The sequence below is a fragment of the Pinus tabuliformis genome, chromosome 4_2, assembly GCF_031772625.1.
Source record: "Pinus tabuliformis cultivar Carrire ecotype Pingquan chromosome 4_2, CPIR1, whole genome shotgun sequence".
NCBI classification, from domain to species: Eukaryota; Viridiplantae; Streptophyta; class Pinopsida; order Pinales; family Pinaceae; genus Pinus; species Pinus tabuliformis.
The window spans coordinates 122,314,104-122,333,050 of NC_142304.1; the positions used below are offsets into that span (position 1 = coordinate 122,314,104).

The 18,947-nt window shown below is 36.2% G+C and overlaps 1 protein-coding gene across 8 annotated transcripts in view; it reads left to right on the top strand.

The window, feature by feature from the left end:
- LOC149168551 (K+-H+ exchange-like protein) overlaps nucleotides 1-18,947 on the top strand; it is a 303,090-nt gene that overhangs the window by 82,837 nt on the left and 201,306 nt on the right. For all 8 annotated transcript variants that reach the window (XM_089428310.1, XM_089428309.1, XM_089428308.1 and 5 more), the window contains one exon: nucleotides 4,118-4,187. In XM_089428310.1, the coding sequence (XP_089284436.1) occupies nucleotides 4,118-4,187 (70 nt within the window). The remainder of the gene's footprint in view (nucleotides 1-4,117; nucleotides 4,188-18,947) is intronic.

Consider the following 18,947-nt stretch of genomic DNA (forward strand, 5'->3'; position numbering starts at 1 on the left):
TGGCCTTCTAAGATGAATTGCCTCATATAGAAGACAAACAAACTATCATTCAATTACATGGACCACTATATTTTTGAGTAATAAAAAGAGTAGTCACCATAATTTTTGTTGTTCATGTATAAATTGACCCTAATTTTTGAAGGAAAGTTAGGGTACATGCATTTTATATATGTAACAATGGATGAATAGCATCAAATGTATAGGAGTACTTATGAATGTTGTAATGATTCGTTTCTCACACACCATATCACATTTGGCATTACATATTTATAACATCACAAAGTGGTTTAGGTGCCTGAACCACCTAGCACTTAACCTTAGCATGTAACATTACATTGATCACATACACAACATATAATTTGACACAAGTATTCATGGCATATTATTGACTGTCAACACTTACACCCAACCCCCCAACACAAAATACCACTTTTATTTTGATCGCCCTTGATACAAAGTTAAATTTTGTTGACATAATTATTCAAAAATATGTTTACAAAAACATGATAATGACTTGAAAAATTCTGATTTATAGCACTATTCTCATCCATAGATATGGAAATTTTGTAGGTGCTCCATCAAGCTGTCATCACCCTCACAAGCATGGAATTCATAAATGCTTGATTTCCTTTAGCTTCCAAATTCTTGAATTTGCCTACACAATCATCCATGATGAGCGAGCCTTCTTTGGTGTTAGCTTTTGTAGCTCAGACATGTGTTCTTGTCTTGAGATGTGTCATTGAGACTAGAGACACAAAGGAGTTGATTATCTCCAAGCCCATGTAATTTTTCGTAAGTTTTATCTAGGAAAAATATCTTAATTAAGTCGATTAGTGATTTTTTAAATATTTCCCAAGTCCAACTTAGGAAAAGTGAATAATTGATTGACATTAGTTGGGATAAGACCGATTTTCCTTTAGAAGCTTGTAGAAAGTTGCTAAGATGATCTTAGCCATCGATTGGATCAATTGAACTTCTAATCATGGCCATTCATTTGTGAATGAGAGATTATAAAGGGAGATCGATGGGCAACATTGGAGATATATTCAATACATACAGGTATTAGAGTGGGTGATTTTCAGAAGACACCAGAGGGTTTCAACAATAGTGACTAAGGAAATATTTTTCGAAGATTGTTGCTATCAGTATTTTCTGCAGGAGGCCGAGTTTTTCCCAGTGAGGTAGTGAGTTTCAGGAGGAGGCTAGATTACTTAGTGTAATCGTAGGAGGAGGCCGAGATTATTTGTCAGAAGCTAGTGTGAGTCTTCCAGAGGTCAGATCAAGTTTTCCAGTGCCAGTGCGAGTTCACCAGAAGCCAGTGCAAATTTGCTAGAGGCCATTTGAGTCTTCCAGAAGGCAGATCAAGTTTACCAGAAGCCAGTGCGAATTGCCAAAAGGAGCTAGTGAAAATTGCCAAAGGCTAGTGCATGTTGCTAGAGGTAGTGAAAATTGCAAAAAATGGAAGCTTGTGGGGTTTTCTAGATTAGTAGAAGTATAGGAATACTTTTCTGGAGCTTTGCTAATGAGAATCAAGTAGTTGTATTTCTCAATAGCAATTTATTTGCTAAAGATAATAATAAAAGCCCTAAGATCTTAAAATTGGTTTTCCCCATAATGGGGTTATTTGTTGCTTCCAATAAATCAATTAATTTGCCATAAATAAGTGATGCAATAATTAATCGGTTAATAACACCTTCTGGGTAGCCAAAATTTCACATTTGGTACCTTTTGTCTTCAAGATCCAACCTCAAAATAGGAAATCATTATCGTCAATTTTGTCATCATCATCCTCAACCCCCTTTTTAGAACTTAGTACTATTTTCAATAATAAGATTGTTCCTTTCTTCACTTTCTCATCTTTAAGAATTCCAGTTAGAAGATTAGTGGCTCTAACCTGACTTGAATTGACATGGATTTCCTATAGCAAAGGACTCTACTAGACTTTAGATCCTTAGGCCATGTTTTGATGCTCTCAGGCAACTTCTAGTCTAAATCACTTTTTTGTCCTCATCATGTCATCTATTTTCCTATGACGACATTAGGCAAGTAGTCACGGTCATTAGCACTAGCAGGGTCACAAATGAGGAATACTTCTAGAAAGAGGTCCTCAAACATAGTATTGACTCTCTTGATGCCCACATCACTAATTTGTTTAACCATATTGTGTTAAGGTTTTCCTTAGGCATGGTCCCATCGATCATTCTTTTGATTCTCAAGTCAAGTGCCAATTTGGATTTGAACAACGATAAGCCTATTATGATTGGACACACCTTCTTTGAGCTTTGTGCTATAGTCCTTCATTTATGGCCCTCTGATGAGCTTAAGAGGAGGCACCTCAAGGCTAGACGATGAGTAGGCTTTTGTCTCGAATCCGAAATCATATATTATATCTTCATGCTTTGGGCTATTATTGAGGAGGTCCGTCATTGCTCGTTGAAAGTCTTTTGTTGTTTTGTGGGATTTTAAAAGGTGCTTGTCTTGGTCATGCGAGAGGCCTTGTTTGAAATCCTTCATGACTTTGCATTTTAGAGACCCTCTTAATTTCCATCACGCGACATTATGAGTTGGTTCTTGGTCACCTTTGCATGGCCTATGACCTTTTAGACTTTATCTTGAGTACCATAGGGGTTAAACAAGGGTTCCCTCTATCATTGCCCCTCTTTATGATTAACATCGATGAGTTGGAGTTTTTCTTAGGCAGCATATTTAGGAGTGGGGTGGTTGTCTTCTACATCATGCGTTGATATCTTTGCTTATTTTTTTTTATGATGTGATCATTCTGATCTCCTCACTTGAGAAAGTATAAAGATATCTTGATTTCTTATCCATCTTTTGTGATCTTCAAAAGTTAAAGGTCAACTTAGGTAAAACTAAGGTTATGATCTTCTACTTGTTGGACCATAGTCTCTTCCACTACCATTTCTACTTTTATGGGGAAGAAATTCAGATTAACGTTGACCTATACCTATTTAGGATTCTAGTTCTAAGGACCACACTTTAGTATGAGGCATGCTTATTCAGGTTTGGCTCAAGAAGGGGTTTGGCTCCCTAGCCTTGTTGAAGAGAGAGTGTTTTAGGAATAATTTTTAGGATATTTTGTGCAGTTGAACTCTTGGAAACGATTATTAAATCTATGAACTTGTATGGTTTCGATGTTTGCGGGCATATTTTGCTTCAGACCGATGAGGCCAGGATAAAGAGGGTGCAAATCCTTCTCCTGACACATCATCTAGTGCAAATGGATGATTTCCCAACCCATAGTTCTAGCAAAGTTCGGGGTCCATCCCTTTTAACTTGATGCCTATTTTATACCAGTATCTTTCCTCCACAGGTTTTAGATTTTTGGGGATTTTACCTCAAGTGGAGATCAATATCCTTATCTTGCATTATGTTCTTTTGAGGCCATCACCTCAAGAAATCCCTTACGACAAGTTTGCTCTCGGTTTTAACAGAACTCATGATTACTCTTTTCTGTAGTCATCTTGGTTTTAAGAGAACTCATGATTACTCTTATTCAGGTACTCATTAGGCATTCTGGGTCACTTCCTATTGTCTAAGGAAGACTCGAACCAAATCATTGGAGAGGATATCTACAAACAATACATCCAAGTCACTTGGAGTGCGCCCCTTTAGGGTCTTGGCCCTGAGATGTCCTCTTGAGTTCATATTTGAGTTGAAATGGATCATCAGTAGAGAAATGGTTTGCTTTTAATGGATTTTATGTTTTAAGATAAGGGGAGAGGTCCAGGCATCTGATATTTGGATTAATTTAATATATATAACAGGCAAATATCTTTCACAAGTGTCTTACTAGTAAATTGTGGAGTATGTCCTAAAGTGTGCTGTTAAAATGGGATATGGGTCTTCTGGCCGCCAAATACATGCATCATTATGGTCAGTTTGGTTGTATTTGTTTATAGTCCTCTAACCTGTTAAAAGCATCATCTTATATGACTTGAGTTATAGACTTTGTTGTATGAAGATTGAGCACACTGGACTATAGAAATGGGATACAATGCTGTTTTAAAGCATTATATGAAATTGAAACTAATATCAAATTCGTATTTCATGCAAGTTTTTGAAATGTTAATGAGCTCTTTGCATCATTGGGTTGCAGTGGTGCCATTTATCACAGAAGATATATGTATGGCTCTATTGCATTGCTTCCCTTCACAGCACTCTTTGCGGTAAGTGTTTGATTTGTTACTATATAATTTTATCTTTGTTTATTCTATTGGTTAATCAAATCTGGTATTTCTTGATGGTATATATACCAAAACCTTTTATTTGTACTTTAGGAAGGTATAAAATTATTGTTTGAAACTTTTCTTCCTTCTGTATAGCAGTGGCTAATATCATGTCAACAGGGGAGCATTTATACTTAACAGTATCTGAAAGTTTACATTAGAAACATCTGACACCAATTCAGAAACTTGTACTTGCCCAGGGATACCTTTGTTGCCTTCGAATCTAACTGCCTAATAGACATAGATAGGTTCCAATGGAATTTTTCATTCTTATCTCTTAAGGTAGAATATTTTTAGTCATATGAAAGGGCAGTCTTGGATCCCTCCCATTAAACTAGGAGTTCCGCTGCAAACTTGCAAAGCATTTTTTGGAGCATTACTGTAAGGACTTGGACTGCATGAATATTGTGTTGTCTTATATGCCAACTCTGGTGTCAAACATCATTTAGTATCCTTCTAAAAGATTCGCGCCAATCTGCACTAACAAATCCATGGAATAAGTGTAAGCAATTAGCCTATTGTCACTTGCAATTACTTCTCTGTTTGAACTGGTGTTTTTCCAGTCACAGTGACATGTCCCTAGTGATCTTATACTGCCAATAACCTAATAATTCTGCATAAGTAACATGAGTTATCAGCACACAAGATACTTTTCCTTGAGATACTTGCGAGCAACCAAAACAGGGGTAAACTGTTCAATTAAGTACGAGATGATGGAGATTAAGTTCATTCACCACTTACAGCTGTGAACAAAATAAAGAAAATGAATGTACACCTTAAGTGAACCCAAAAGCAAAATATGTGTACTGAGGCCAACCAAACGACTGCAACACCATTAACAATTATTCAACCATGAGATTCAAAGAGCTCCAAAAAATGGCATAATTGAACCCTGTTCGTATATTACTCAGAAGATTGTTTGCATCAAGATTATAAACTTAAGATTGGCTGCAGTAGTTGAAAAGGTACAAAGTGATGGCAGCATTTAATCTTGATGGAGAGGGAAGGATAATGGAATCTGTGCTGTAACCTACTCTGAAAAGTTTGTCTCCTGACTTCACTGTCCTCTCTATCTTCATATATGGAAACTTAGAAGAAATCATAAACTGATACACCCTGGTTGGTGTGAGAGAGAGCGTTAACCAGGACTGATCAGTCCTGCATTGTAAGCCAACTGAACCTCAACTTCACTCTCCAAGATGGGTCATCTGCATGCTCCTTTCTTCAAAAGTCCAAAATAATGTTGGCTGTGGCTGCGGAAAATAATCAGATACTACCTGGAAATAACCCTAAGGCATATACCCACTGGCTATAGCATGCAAAATGATGAGCAAAATGCTATTTTATGGCTGTCAAACTGATGGGAAAATCCTCAATTCACACCTATCTTGCCTGCTGTAACTATTGGTTGTGAATTCCGATAATAGACACAACGATATGACCAATCTAAATGTTAATCCTGTGGTAACTCACTGTTTATTAAATGCACAAAAAAATTAACCTTCCAGGATTAAATGACCCTAGCGCTGTTTCTAGGAAAGCCTGTATTTTAATCTGCTGTCTTTAAATTACAGCCTTAGAAAATTCCCTGTGATGAATATGCAATCCTCCTGCACCACAATTTTCCTTTGAGAGTTGAAGCTGCATGCATATTTGAAAGGGTAACTCACTCTTAACACAGATCCTTGCCAGAAATAAACCAATTCATCGAATTTCCCCTTGATAAATATCACTTCCAAAGATATCTCCCATGTAAATACTTAACAAAAATACTAATAATACGAAAGCAGTCGAGTTAGGGTTTTGCTTGGATAAATTTAGCTACAGAAATGCAGCCTAGGCTTGGATTGGATAACATCGGCAAGGAGAATTAAGGCTTGGCCTTGTCAAATTTAGCAAGGTGCGTCAGGTCTTTAGCTTGATGAAATTAGCAAGAATTTGATCTAAGGTTTGGAGTGGATAAGATTAGCACAATGGATTAGGGTTTTCAAATGTAATTTGTTTTACCCATAGTAGCAATTGGAATTAGGGTTTGGACTTTTACTAAAACACTTAAGGTTTGGAAGTTGGAACATTAATATAGATTTTATCACAAGGAAATTTAGCAACACTTCACATAAATGAAAACCCTTAAAATGGGTGGCACATGTCACACTAAGAATCATTCACCTTCTCAATTTGGCACTGACTTATTATCCTTCACCCATTAAAATCCTGGAAACCACTCCGCCAATACACACTGGAACCATGACATCACACCCTATGCTTGCCATAATAGAACCACTAAAGATAGAAATTCTAAAAATAGCAGTCTGATTCCAAAATGGTAGGAAATACTGAAAATGAAGGAAACTGCAATGAGATGATTGCTAATTATAGCATGCCTAAAGATAAACATTGCCAAAAATTGTCGCGTCTCGTATGTCCATGATAACAGTCTAATTAGACTCGCTTTTCTGTAATGAACCCAAATATATGCTAAGAATCAGTATGCAAGCATTGGAAACCTAACTGCTACATCAATGTCATCAAACTATGTGAACTTGAAATAAGCTCATTGACATTGTGAGCTTGCAAGGACCAATAACATGTAACTAACCTTGACATGTGGACCTCGAAACTTTGGCTCTTATCAAATAAGAGAATTACTATGAATAGTAGTTTCTTGGAATCTAACAAAATTAACTACATAGCAAGTTCTCATCACCATAAAAACTTCGATGCACGTGTAAATGTAACCAACTTGATGGAGTCTTGCTAGATCTTAACCTGCTAGCTCCACAGGTAATTTGGGGGTTAACAATGATGACTCAATGTGATGGCACCCCACAGTGGTGTTGATTTTCTAGTGCAATCAAGACTAGTACATATTTTCCAATTGATAACTATTTCCAATGATATAATTAGACTTCTTTAGCACTTTTCAATCATTAAGCAGTTATACATGAAAAATTTCAACCATTATCAATAGAGCAATAGAGATCACAATAAATAATGAGACAAGAGACATAAGAAATTAGGCCAGCGGCCAAGGCAAAACCCACAAGGGGAAAACCCAACAAATCATTCTTTATGAGAGAGAGTTCAATTCATCAAAGTGTATATCAGAATATTCCAATCAAAACATCAATCTCTGACCTCAATATTTTCCAAGTCAAAACCAGTCAAAGGAGAGAGAAATAGTCAAAGCTGGTCCACAATTAATCTTGCAACAGAGGGCAGAATTTCAGCATCTTCCTCAGTCTTAGAACTCGCATAAGCCACAAATAACCAGTGCCTTAGACTCGCAAGGTTCCAGAGAAGTTTAGTGCCATAGGTCGGCAAGTTTCCATAGAATTTTTAATGCCACAGTGCTGCACTGTTCCATAGAAGATTAGTGCCATAGGTTGCACTGTTCCACAAAATATTAGTGCCACAGGTTTGCAAGGTTCCATAGAAGATTAGTGCCATAGGTCCGCAAGGTTCCACAGAGCAAATGAGCCTCAGTTCTGCAAGGTTCCACAGAGCAAAAGGTTGATCCGAAGCCTGTCTTGGAGGAGAGGAAATAGGCTCAATATATAGTGATTCGTCCATGTGAAAAGACGTGTCTCTTGGGTAGGATGACTTGATCTTGGAGGGGCCAACTTGAGCATTTGTGGGGTCATAAACCAAAATATAAATTCAATTTTCCTTCTTTGATTTGCATGATGGAAGTACTGACCGAAGCTACCATTTTTCAACGAGTGGGATGTGGAGAACACCAGGATCTTTATCCTCTGCAACTTCAAAAAAGTGATTCCTTGAAACCTAGCTTGTTAATCATAGTACTTGTCAACTCGGTAGTGGAGACAAATGCATGGTGCCTTGGCTGATCATTGGAATGAGGACACAACAACACATGCCTATCTTAATCTACAACCTGTAGTCCGTTAATCATGTACACTTCTTCCATTGGAATGATGAGCCGAAGTCAAAAAATGGGAGAAAGCCACTTGATTAGATGCCAATGGTGAAAACACCTGCTAGGCGCAAAGAAACCCGCCAATGAGGCTAATGTGCTACAAGATAGGAGCACAACTCATCACTGTGAATAATGATATGAAGTCGAACATTGATAAAACTGATCTAATCAAGACTTGAGGAAGATCAGTCTTAGTGGATGTGAGATGGTCGCCAATGATGCTAATGACCATCAAGGTGCTCTAGCCTCTAAATCATTCCCCAGATGATATGTTGGAGTCAATGAGGAATGACCCGTTGGGAGAAAGGAAATGATAGAAATTGTTTCCCTAACACAAGCGGAAACTAGCAAGTTCAATGATATGGCGCTATATATCTAGGGATGGATGAGGAGCTGACCAACCAACAAGGATGATTCGATGTAGTATATGAAGAGACTAGACATTTAAATGAATCATCTATAATCATAGTTCTATATTCGTTGGTGTCTATACTTAGTAATGTGTTCTTAGATAGTCAACAACAAAGTCGAGGTCAATGCGATAAATTTCTGGCAAGGTTTTTGGCAGGATTGTGAAGATTAGAGACTCGTTTCAAAGTAGTGGCGATGACGAGATCCAATCCTTGCAATTAGGCTTTGTGATCAAGCATATATTGGTTTTATATGATCATGACGATTGCAATACTCTTGATCTCACATAATAACTTTAGTTCAAGTTGCTTACTGATGTTAAGACCTTGTTGTCGCACAGACTGTCTAGGTAGCGCGACAACGCTCAAACCGGGGGCTGTCACCTTGATCCCCGATCTCTCCGTTTAAGCCGTCTCCCGAGGTTAAGGGGGGTAGACCCTATGGGATAAAGGAAGACCAACTGTGGACCAGTTGGGTTGGGAGACACAACAAGGCAATTTAGCACTTGATTGATTTTAGAAATTAATGTACCAGTACCTTATGGAGTCAATGATTAAATGATTATTTATTAAATGTTGCAGAAATATGAACCTTGTAAAACAATCATTTCTCATCAAATATCCCAAGCAATACAAGCTATTCAATAAACTCACAATGCTTTAATAATGGTCCAACAATTAAATTTCTAAAGATTGAATGCTTTAAACAACCATACAATTTAAATGCTAACCAGTTACCACTTTCATATAGCTAACTTTAAATAAACATTTAAATGCATTTAACAATAGAAAAGTGGAACATAGATACCACGAAAGACGCCAAAAAATGAATTTTCAATTTTTTGTTAAACTTTTTCAAAATTTTTAATTTTTAAATATTTTTATATTTTTTTATGTTTTTATAAAATTTTAGGATTAAAATAAAACAAAACTAAAGTTTGAATAAATAAAATTTAAATCTAAACTGAAGTCTAATCTAAAATCTAAACGGAACTTTTAGATGCCTTTTTTAATTTTATCTGTATTTTATATTTTTAAATAAAACAAAACTAAACTAAGCAAAAACTAAAGTAAATAAAACTTAAAATTATTAAAATCTAATTCTAAAATCAAATCCTAAACTAAACTAGGACAAAAATCTAATAAAACAAAATCTAAGTATATAACAAAATGAAAATCTAAAAAAAATCAGAGTCCTAAACTAAACTAAAACTTAAAAAATTAAAAGTTAAGCTGAAAGAAAATGAAAAAGAACAAATCAAAACCCTTTTTATTCTTTTGATATATATATATATATATATATATTTAAAAGATATAAAATTCTAGATTTAAAATTTAACTAAGACAAAACTAAAATCAAATAAATCTAAAACTAAAACTAAACTTTAATTCAAAATCTAAGTATTAAATTAATATAAAACCTAAACTAAATGAAACTCATAGTAAATAAAAAAAAGAAATACCTATGCTAACCTACCAACACGCATATAAAGAAAATCGATTTTTTTTTTTTTTGATTGCTGTTGTGTAGGTTGATGGCCGACGGAGGAACGCCGGTATGGCAGGGGCAGCACGCTGGTTGGACGCAGAGAAGATTGCAGGAATGGACTGCAAGGAAAACGCAAGGATGGAGGAAAGGTCTCACGTAGGTTTTGCAGGTTTGAGGTAGCATGGAGCTGCAATGACAACAACGTGCAGGTGCGAGAAAGCTTGACGGCAACGTGGAGAAACGCAGATGGCAGAATTGCTGAGGAGAGCTAAAGGGTGAATGACCAGCGTGGAGATTGGAGCTGGTCGCAAATAGAAAATGCAGGTAGCATATGAAGAGCGGATGGAATGCAGAGGACGCAGGCGGCTATGGGAAGAATGGAAAATTTCGTAGATGGAGAAAGGGAAGTACGCAGGTCTAGCAAATGGATGAAGATTTACGGAGGAACAACGATGATGAAATGAAGACTGTGTGAGAATGAGGAGCTGCGTGCAGACAGAGAGAGAAGCTGGGCGCTTTAGGACTGCGTGAGAAAGGAGCGAGGATAGGTAGCGTTGCAGATCCGGTGACGGTGAGAAGAGAGGCAACAATTCTGAAGGAGCTGAGAAGAAATATAGCAGCATGAAGATTGAGGGTTTTTTGCAGGCCCAGGGCAAAACATAATTTTTTTATTCGCAAAGAATTTCCTGCGAATAATGAAACTCCATACAGCAGACAAATGGATTGGAAACCCTCTCCAATACTTCCAGATCTGAAAGCGACTGAAATTGAAACCCTTAGATAGCAAAACAGTACACCTGTAAAAACTGAACTGGCTCTGAGGCCAGATCTTACCCTCCAGGGCCTAGATCTAGCTTCAAGTTTGAAGCTCACCTTCAGATCTGCAACCTGTGACCTGCAACCTGAAAACAATGAAAACAAACAACCAGAACCTGAAAATGCAAAAAATAAATAAAACCCTAAAAACCCCAAGAACCAGCTAAATAATTACAGTATTTACAAACTGAAGGCTCTAGATAGCCAGATTTATCGTTATGCCACAGAAATATTTTCAGAATTTTAAACTTAATGTGAGGTGCTTAAGAAAACCCTTCATGCATCTGCAACAAAAATTCTAATGAGAAGCCCAGGATTAAAACTGGCTGGGCTCTTTAAGAAAATGCAATCCGGGAATTGGCTGGTTCAGCCGAGAACTTCCCCTAACGCCCGGTAAACTCAAAATTAAGGATATCCCGCATAGCTTAAATCAACCATTAACATAGAGGAAGAAAACAACAGTGAAATTCAGATCAAATGGAGATACCTGCCATTTTATTCAGAAATTAAACTATCATTCAAACCCCAGAGATCAGACAAGATACTTATGCCTAAATCAATCTTCATCAAGCTATCATTAATGGCTGAAACTAAATTTATGCAGAAAAATAAAACATCTTACAACATTTCCAGAAGAGTAACACCAACAAGATTTTCAACCCCAAAGTCTTTCTTTATTGCACAAAAACTGACTAGAAGAGAGCTTTCTTTAGCACACGACTCTAAGATCGAATGATCTCAAATGACCCCTGACACCCTATTTAAAGGAAAAATTTCCCAACGACTAGTTCGAGTGATCCATGTCAAAATGATCTCGATCGTCGATGAGGATCAAAATCTCTTTTAATCTCATCCGTCGAAATTTTAAATGCATTTTAATATATTAAAAAATTAAAATCTTGCATTTATTTCCTCAAAACTTTTATTTTAGTTATTTTTTTAAAAATTTATTTACTTATTTCATTTTATTTTAATTTTTAATTTTATTATTATTAATTTTTTTTTTTTTGGACCCTCAAACTTAGCCTTTGGGAAAAAACACCTAGGACCTAGGACTTATGAGGGGATAAAACATTTTCTAACCCTCAAGACACTTTACATCATGACCTTTACAATTTTACATCTCAAGGGGGAAAACCCATTTGACATAGACCCTCATAGACCACCCAGTTCTGCGACACAAATATAATCTAGCAGATCAAGCAATTTGTAATAACCTAACCAAATAATTAGGATTATTTCCAAATTACTTTTACATAGACTTGACCTAGCACACTAGGATTCCCTAAGATTCTAATGACAAAATCCATTCCAGCTTTGGGGTTAGGCTGAAGGAAAACTCTGCCGATCATGGATTGGTGAGACAAAAAGTTTTCCAGAACGTAGATTATCATTAGAAAATTAGGTTTGCCTAGGCAATTTACATACATGACACAAATCTGCTAAGATTATTTACAATTTACACATGCGGACTGGGTTTACAACATAACATGATCGGGCTAATGATGACAGTCGAATGGCACGGACAAATCGATCAAGCGCTATCCCTTTTGAGAAAAAATGGGGTGTACTGCTATGGGTAGTTGACACGTAATGGTCAACATCTGGCTCTACTTGGGGACACGTTGCTGCACTGTAGGAATGTGAGAACCCAGAATCTGCATCCACGCGTCACACAACAAAACATAAGTAGCGTCCATCCAAAAAATCATCATATAACATTAAGCACATGAAATGTATAAGCTCTTCATTATTACCTATCTAGTAACATGAAAAGTAAATCTAATCCTAAAATAGAAATGAAAATGATGAAAAAACAAGGAGTAGGGTTAGAAATACAGAGGATGCCCCATGGCATCAGATGTGTTCAATATAGTGTATACTGAGCATTTGCCTGCTTTCAGGCAAATCTGTTGGCTGCTTGTCGAATGTGCCATGTCCAATTTTGCATACGGTAGGACTTTTTCCTATCCGAAAATCAAGCTGCTCGCGACCATCTGATGCATCAAATCTTCTTCTTGTTCTCTTTCTTTTGCGTTTTTTCTTTGTGGCAGGTTGTATTATTGATGACGTGGAATTTTCTGCTTCAAAGCTCTCAGATGAAGTATGTAAGATATGAGTGACATGTCTTTCTTCATTCTGCATCTGCTCTGTCAAGGATGATGGATCAATCTCACAGGTGCCATGAGTTATAACTTGATCTTCAATGACTGGTGGATGAACCGTGTGAACATCAACCTGATTAATAATTTCCCTTTTATCCAAGTCACCTTCAATTATCCACTTTTCAATGGAACAAAGGACCTCATAGTAAGATGGAGCTTGTTGCAACAGATAAGGAGACTCCTGATCTATTGACGTTTCCTGGTTTCTTTCCTCCTCTGATCGCTGTTGAAATTTCTGAACCTGTATTTTAATGGCATCCATCAGATAAGAGTATTCAATCTTCATAGCACTGATTTCCCTAGCATGGTCTTCTTCCATGGTCAGTAACTTATTCTGAAGACATATCTGATTAGCTTCCATATATTTTATTACTTTATCATCCTTTGCCTTTATGGTCATCCAACAATGCTGCATAGAGTTTATCTCTTTCTTATAATTTTCTTGCATGGTAGCCAACTGATTATTATAATCGAATTCCATGATCGTCATATTTTCCTCTAAGCCTGATAACTTGCTTTGTATAAAATTAATTCCCTGTCGTGATTAGCTTTCATGGTCTCAATTTCCTTAGCATGCTGACTTTGCATGTCGGCTACGTGGTCAGAGTGTTTAATTTTCATGATCTCCATCTCCTTATTACGTTTTTCCAGGTGGGTGCATAAAGTTCTTACATCATTGGCGTAATTAGTTTGATTGATCTCCATATTTTTTACCAGCCGCATTAGTTCTTCTATAATTTGCTTCTGATTTTCCTTTTCATTGATTTCACAATTTGTCCCTGCTTTTCCACTATCTTGGATTTGATTTGCAATGGTACAGGTGGATGGCACACTCTGATATGAAGAATTGTCTTGAAATCTTTCATCGATAGCTGGACCTTTCATAAGATTACCTTCATTCTGTTGCACAATTTTAGGGGCACAAGGCGAGCTATTTGGATAACCATATCTATCTTTAAAAGCATTGAAAATGTCTTGTAAAGAAGTGAAAGAGTCTTCAGGACAATTATTAAACCAATTCAAAGCATCACCCTTTAAAGAAAGGACAAATAGATGCATTTTGACATCTTCATGATCATACTGAGGAGATCTACAGTATATGAACTTTATACGATAAAAACTCCATAAATGCCTTCTAACAGCGACTGAATCACCACCCGAGAACAAAGGTAATTTAGAAATGGCCACTTCCGGAAAATCATGGAGATCATTAGTAAAATGACATGGTTTAAACGAATAATCCATGATGAATAACGAGGGACCAAAAGGATGATAGAGAGAGATCCTGGTTCAAGAAAATCAAGAGATGAAAGAAGTGAAGTCGCCACTTGAACAATGAATCTAATTCTAGGATCCAAAAAGCAACCAACAAGCAGATATGAGGGAGGCTTCTTGTCTGGGAAAAAATAAAAGAAATGGAGTCGCCACCCAAACAAGAAACGAACTGAAGAGTAGGTGCTGATATGACGAAAGATAAGGTGATAAAAAGATCAAATGACGCCAAAGAATGTTGGCCGTTTGACAGGCTAATGAATGGCGGAAAAGATGAGATGATGCCAAAAAATGTTGATTTTGCTGGCTCAAATGAAAAGATTCCAGATTCCAGATGAGAGAGAAGAATGAAGATGAAATGTCGTTAAAATGCTAGGGACATAAAAAACTCTTTTCCCTGGCAACGACACCAAAAAATGTTGTCGTTGCCGGGCCAAACGAAAAGATGAGAAATGAGAGGGATGAATGAGGAAATGTCGTTGAAATGCCGAGAATAAAATGTCCCCGGCAACGGCGCCAAAAAATTGTTGTCGCATAGACTGTCCAGGCAGCGCGACAACGCTCAGACTGGGGGTTGTCATCCTGATCCCCAATCTCTTCGTTTAAGCCGTCTCCCGAGGCTAGGGGGGTAGACCCTATGGGATAAAGGAAGACCAACTGTGGACCAGTTGGGTTGGGAGACATAGCAAGGCAATTTAGCACTTGATTGATTTTAGAAATTAATGTACCAGTGCCTTATGGAGTCAATGATTAAATGATTATTTATTAAATGTTGCAGAAATATGAACCTTGTAAAACAATCATTTATCATCAAATATCCCAAGCAATACAAGCTATTCAGTAAATTCACAATGCTTTAATAATGATCCAACAATTAAATTTCTAAAGATTGAATGCTTTAAACAACCATACAATTTAAATGCTAACCAGTTACCACTTTCATATAACTAACTTTAAGTAAACATTTAAATGCATATAACTATAGAAAAGTGGAACATAGATACCACGAAAGACGCCAAAAAATGAATTTTCAATTTTTTGTTCAGTTTTTTCAAAATTTTTAATTTTTTAAATATTTTTATATTTTTTATGTTTTTATAAAATTTTAGGATTAAAATAAAACAAAACTAAAGTCTGAATAAATAAAATTTAAATCTAAACTGAAGTCTAATCTAAAATCTAAAAGGAAATTTTAGATGCCTTTTAAATTTTTTTTTTTTTTGTATTTTTATATTTTTAAATAAAACAAAACTAAACTAAGCAAAAACTAAAGTAAATAAAACTTAAAATTATTAAAATCTAATTCTAAAATCAAATCCTAAACTAAACTAGGACCAAAATCTAATAAAACAAAATCTAAGTATATAACAAAATGAAAATCTAAAAAAAATCAAAGTCCTAAACTAAACTAAAACTTAAAAAATTAAAAGTTAAGCTGAAAGAAAATGAAAAATAACAAATCAAAACCATTTTTATTCTTTTGATATATATATATATATATATATATATATATATATATATATTTTAAAAGATATAAAATTCTAGATTTAAAATTTAACTAAGACAAAACTAAAATCAAATAAATCTAAAACTAAAACTAAACTTTAATTCAAAATCTAAATATTAAACTAATCTAAAACCTAAAATAAATGAAACTCATAGTAAATAAAAAAAAAAGAAATACCTACGCTAACCTACCAACATGCATATAAAGAAAATCGAATTTTATTTTTATTTTTATTTTTGATTGTTGTTGTGTAGGTTGATGGCCGATGGAGGAACGCAGGTATGGCAGGGGCAGCACGCCGGTTGGACGCAGAGAAGATTGCAGGAACGGACTGCAAGGAAAACACGTGGATGGAGGAAAGGTCTCACGCATGTTTTGCAGGTTTGAGGCAGCGTGGAGCTGCAATGACAACAACGTGTAGGTGCGAGAAAGCTTGACGGCAGCGTGGAGAAACGCGGATGGCAGATTTGCTGAGGAGAGTTGAAGGGTGAATGGCCAACGTGGAGATTGGAGCTGGTCGCAAATAGAAAACGCAGGTAGCATATGAATAGCGGAAAGAACGCAAAGGACGTAGGCGGCTATGGGAAGAATGGAAAATTTCGTAGATGGAGAAAGGGAAGTACGCAGGTCTGGCAAATGGATGAAGATTTACGGAGGAACAATGATGATGAAATGAAGACTGCGTGAGAATGAGGCACTGCGTGCGGACAAAGAGAGAAGCTGGGTTCTTTATGACTGCGTGAGAAAGGAGCGAGGATAGGTAGCTTTACAGATCCGGTGACGGCGAGAAGAGAGGCATCAATTCTGAAGGAGCTGAGCAGAAAGATAGTAGCGTGAAGACTGAGGGTTTTTTGCAGGCCCAGGGCAACACATGAAATTTTTTTTGAAAAGAATTTCCTGCGAATAATGAAACTCCATACAACAGGCAAATGGATTGGAAACCCTCTCCAATACTTCCAGATCTGAAAGCGACTGAAATTGAAACCCTTAGATAGCAAAACAGTACACCTGTAAAAACTGAACTGGCTCTGAGGCCAGATCTTACCCTCCAGGGCCTAGATCTAGCTTCAAGATTGAAGCTCACCTTCAGATCTGCAACCTGTAACCTGCAACCTGAAAACAATGAAAACAAACAGCCAGAACCTGAAAATGCAAAAAATAAATGAAACCCTAAAAACCCTAAGAACCAGCTAAATAATTACAGTATTTACAAACTGAAGGCTCTAGATAGCCAGATTTATCGTTATGCCACAGAAATATTTTCAGAATTTTAAACTTAATGTGAGGTGCTTAAGAAAACCCTTCATGCATCTGCAACAAATATTCTAATGAGAAGCCCAGGATTAAAACTGGCTTGGCTCTTTCAGAAAACGCAATCTGGGAGTTGGCTGGTTCAGCCGAGAACTTACCCTAACACCTGGTAAACTCAAAATTAAGGATATCCTGCACAGCTTAAATCAACCATTAACATAGAGGGAGAAAACAACAGTGAAATTCAAATCAAATGGAGATACCTGCCATTTTATTCAGAAATTAAACTATCATTGAAACCCCAGAGATCAGACAAGATACCTGTGCCTAAATCAATCTTCATCAAGCTATCATCAATGGCTGAAACTAAATTTATGTAGAAAAATAAAACATCTTATAGCGTTTCCAGAAGAGTAACATCAACAAGATTTTCAACCCCAAAGTCTTTCTTTATTGCACAAAAAATGACTACAAGAGAGCTTTCTTTAGTACACGACTCTAAGATCGGATGATCTCAAATGACCCCAGACACCCTATTTAAAGGAAAAAATTCCCAACGACTAGTTTGAGTGATCCATGTCAAAATGATCTCAACTGTCGATGAGGATCAAAATCTCTTTTAAACTCATCTGTCAAAATTTTAAATGCATTTTAATATATTAAAAAATTAAAATCTTGCATTTATTTCCTCAAAACTTTTATTTTATTTATTTTTTATTTCATTTTATTTTAATTTAATTTTAATTTTATTATTTATTATTATTATTATTATTTTTTTTTGGACCCTCGAACTTAACCTTTGGAAAAAAAAACCTAGGACCTAGAACTTATGAGGGGATAAAACATTTTCTAACCCTCAAGACACTTTACATCATGACTTTTACAATTTTACATCTCAAGGGGGAAAACCCATTTGACATAGACCCTCATAGACCACCCAGTTCTGCGACACAAATATAATCTAGCAGATCAAGCAGTTTGTAATAACCTAACCAAATAATTAGGATTATTTCCAAATTACTTTTACATAGACTCGACCTAGCACACTAGGATTCCCCTAAGATTCTGCCGATCATGGATCGGTGAGACAAAAAACCTTCCGGAACATAGATTATCATTAGAAAATTAGGTTTGCCTAGGCAATTTACATACATGACACAGGTCTGCTAAGATTATTTACAATTTACACATGCGGACTGGGTTTACAACATAACATGATCGGGCTGATGATGACAGTCGAATGTCACGGACAGATCGATCAAGCGCTATCCATTTTGAGAAAAAAGGGGGTGTACTACTATGGGTAGTTGACACGTAATGGTCAACAGGACTGACAAGGAGAATTAAAACTGTCTACAAGCTGACTCAAGGTATAAAGTTGAAGGATCATGTGATGTACTATTAGTTGGTTTATGGAGGGTAGTTTTAACATTCCCTATTAGTATTTGACGATATAATCTCAGATCAACATAGAATTTTGTCTATAAATGGATTTGCTACAGGGAACCTTATGAAAGGGCCGTGCATAGTAGAATACAATGATAAAAATTTGAATATGAAGAATAAGTACAAGGATGAAGAAATGGCTATTACAACAAGCATATCCTTTTCATCAAATGACAATTTAATCCTTAGAATAAGTTGAGCAACTTCTATGATTTCAATTCTATAATGTGGAATGCTATCAAGAAACATCAAGCTATTGATGATTTCACATTCAAGTGGGATGTTTCATTTGTAGTGGTGACTTAACGACATTCTTAATATCTCAAAATCAATCATCTTCAAACTTCAAACCACCTTCCTCCCTTGATTTTGAAGTGAACTATTGTTTGTTCATATTAAGATAT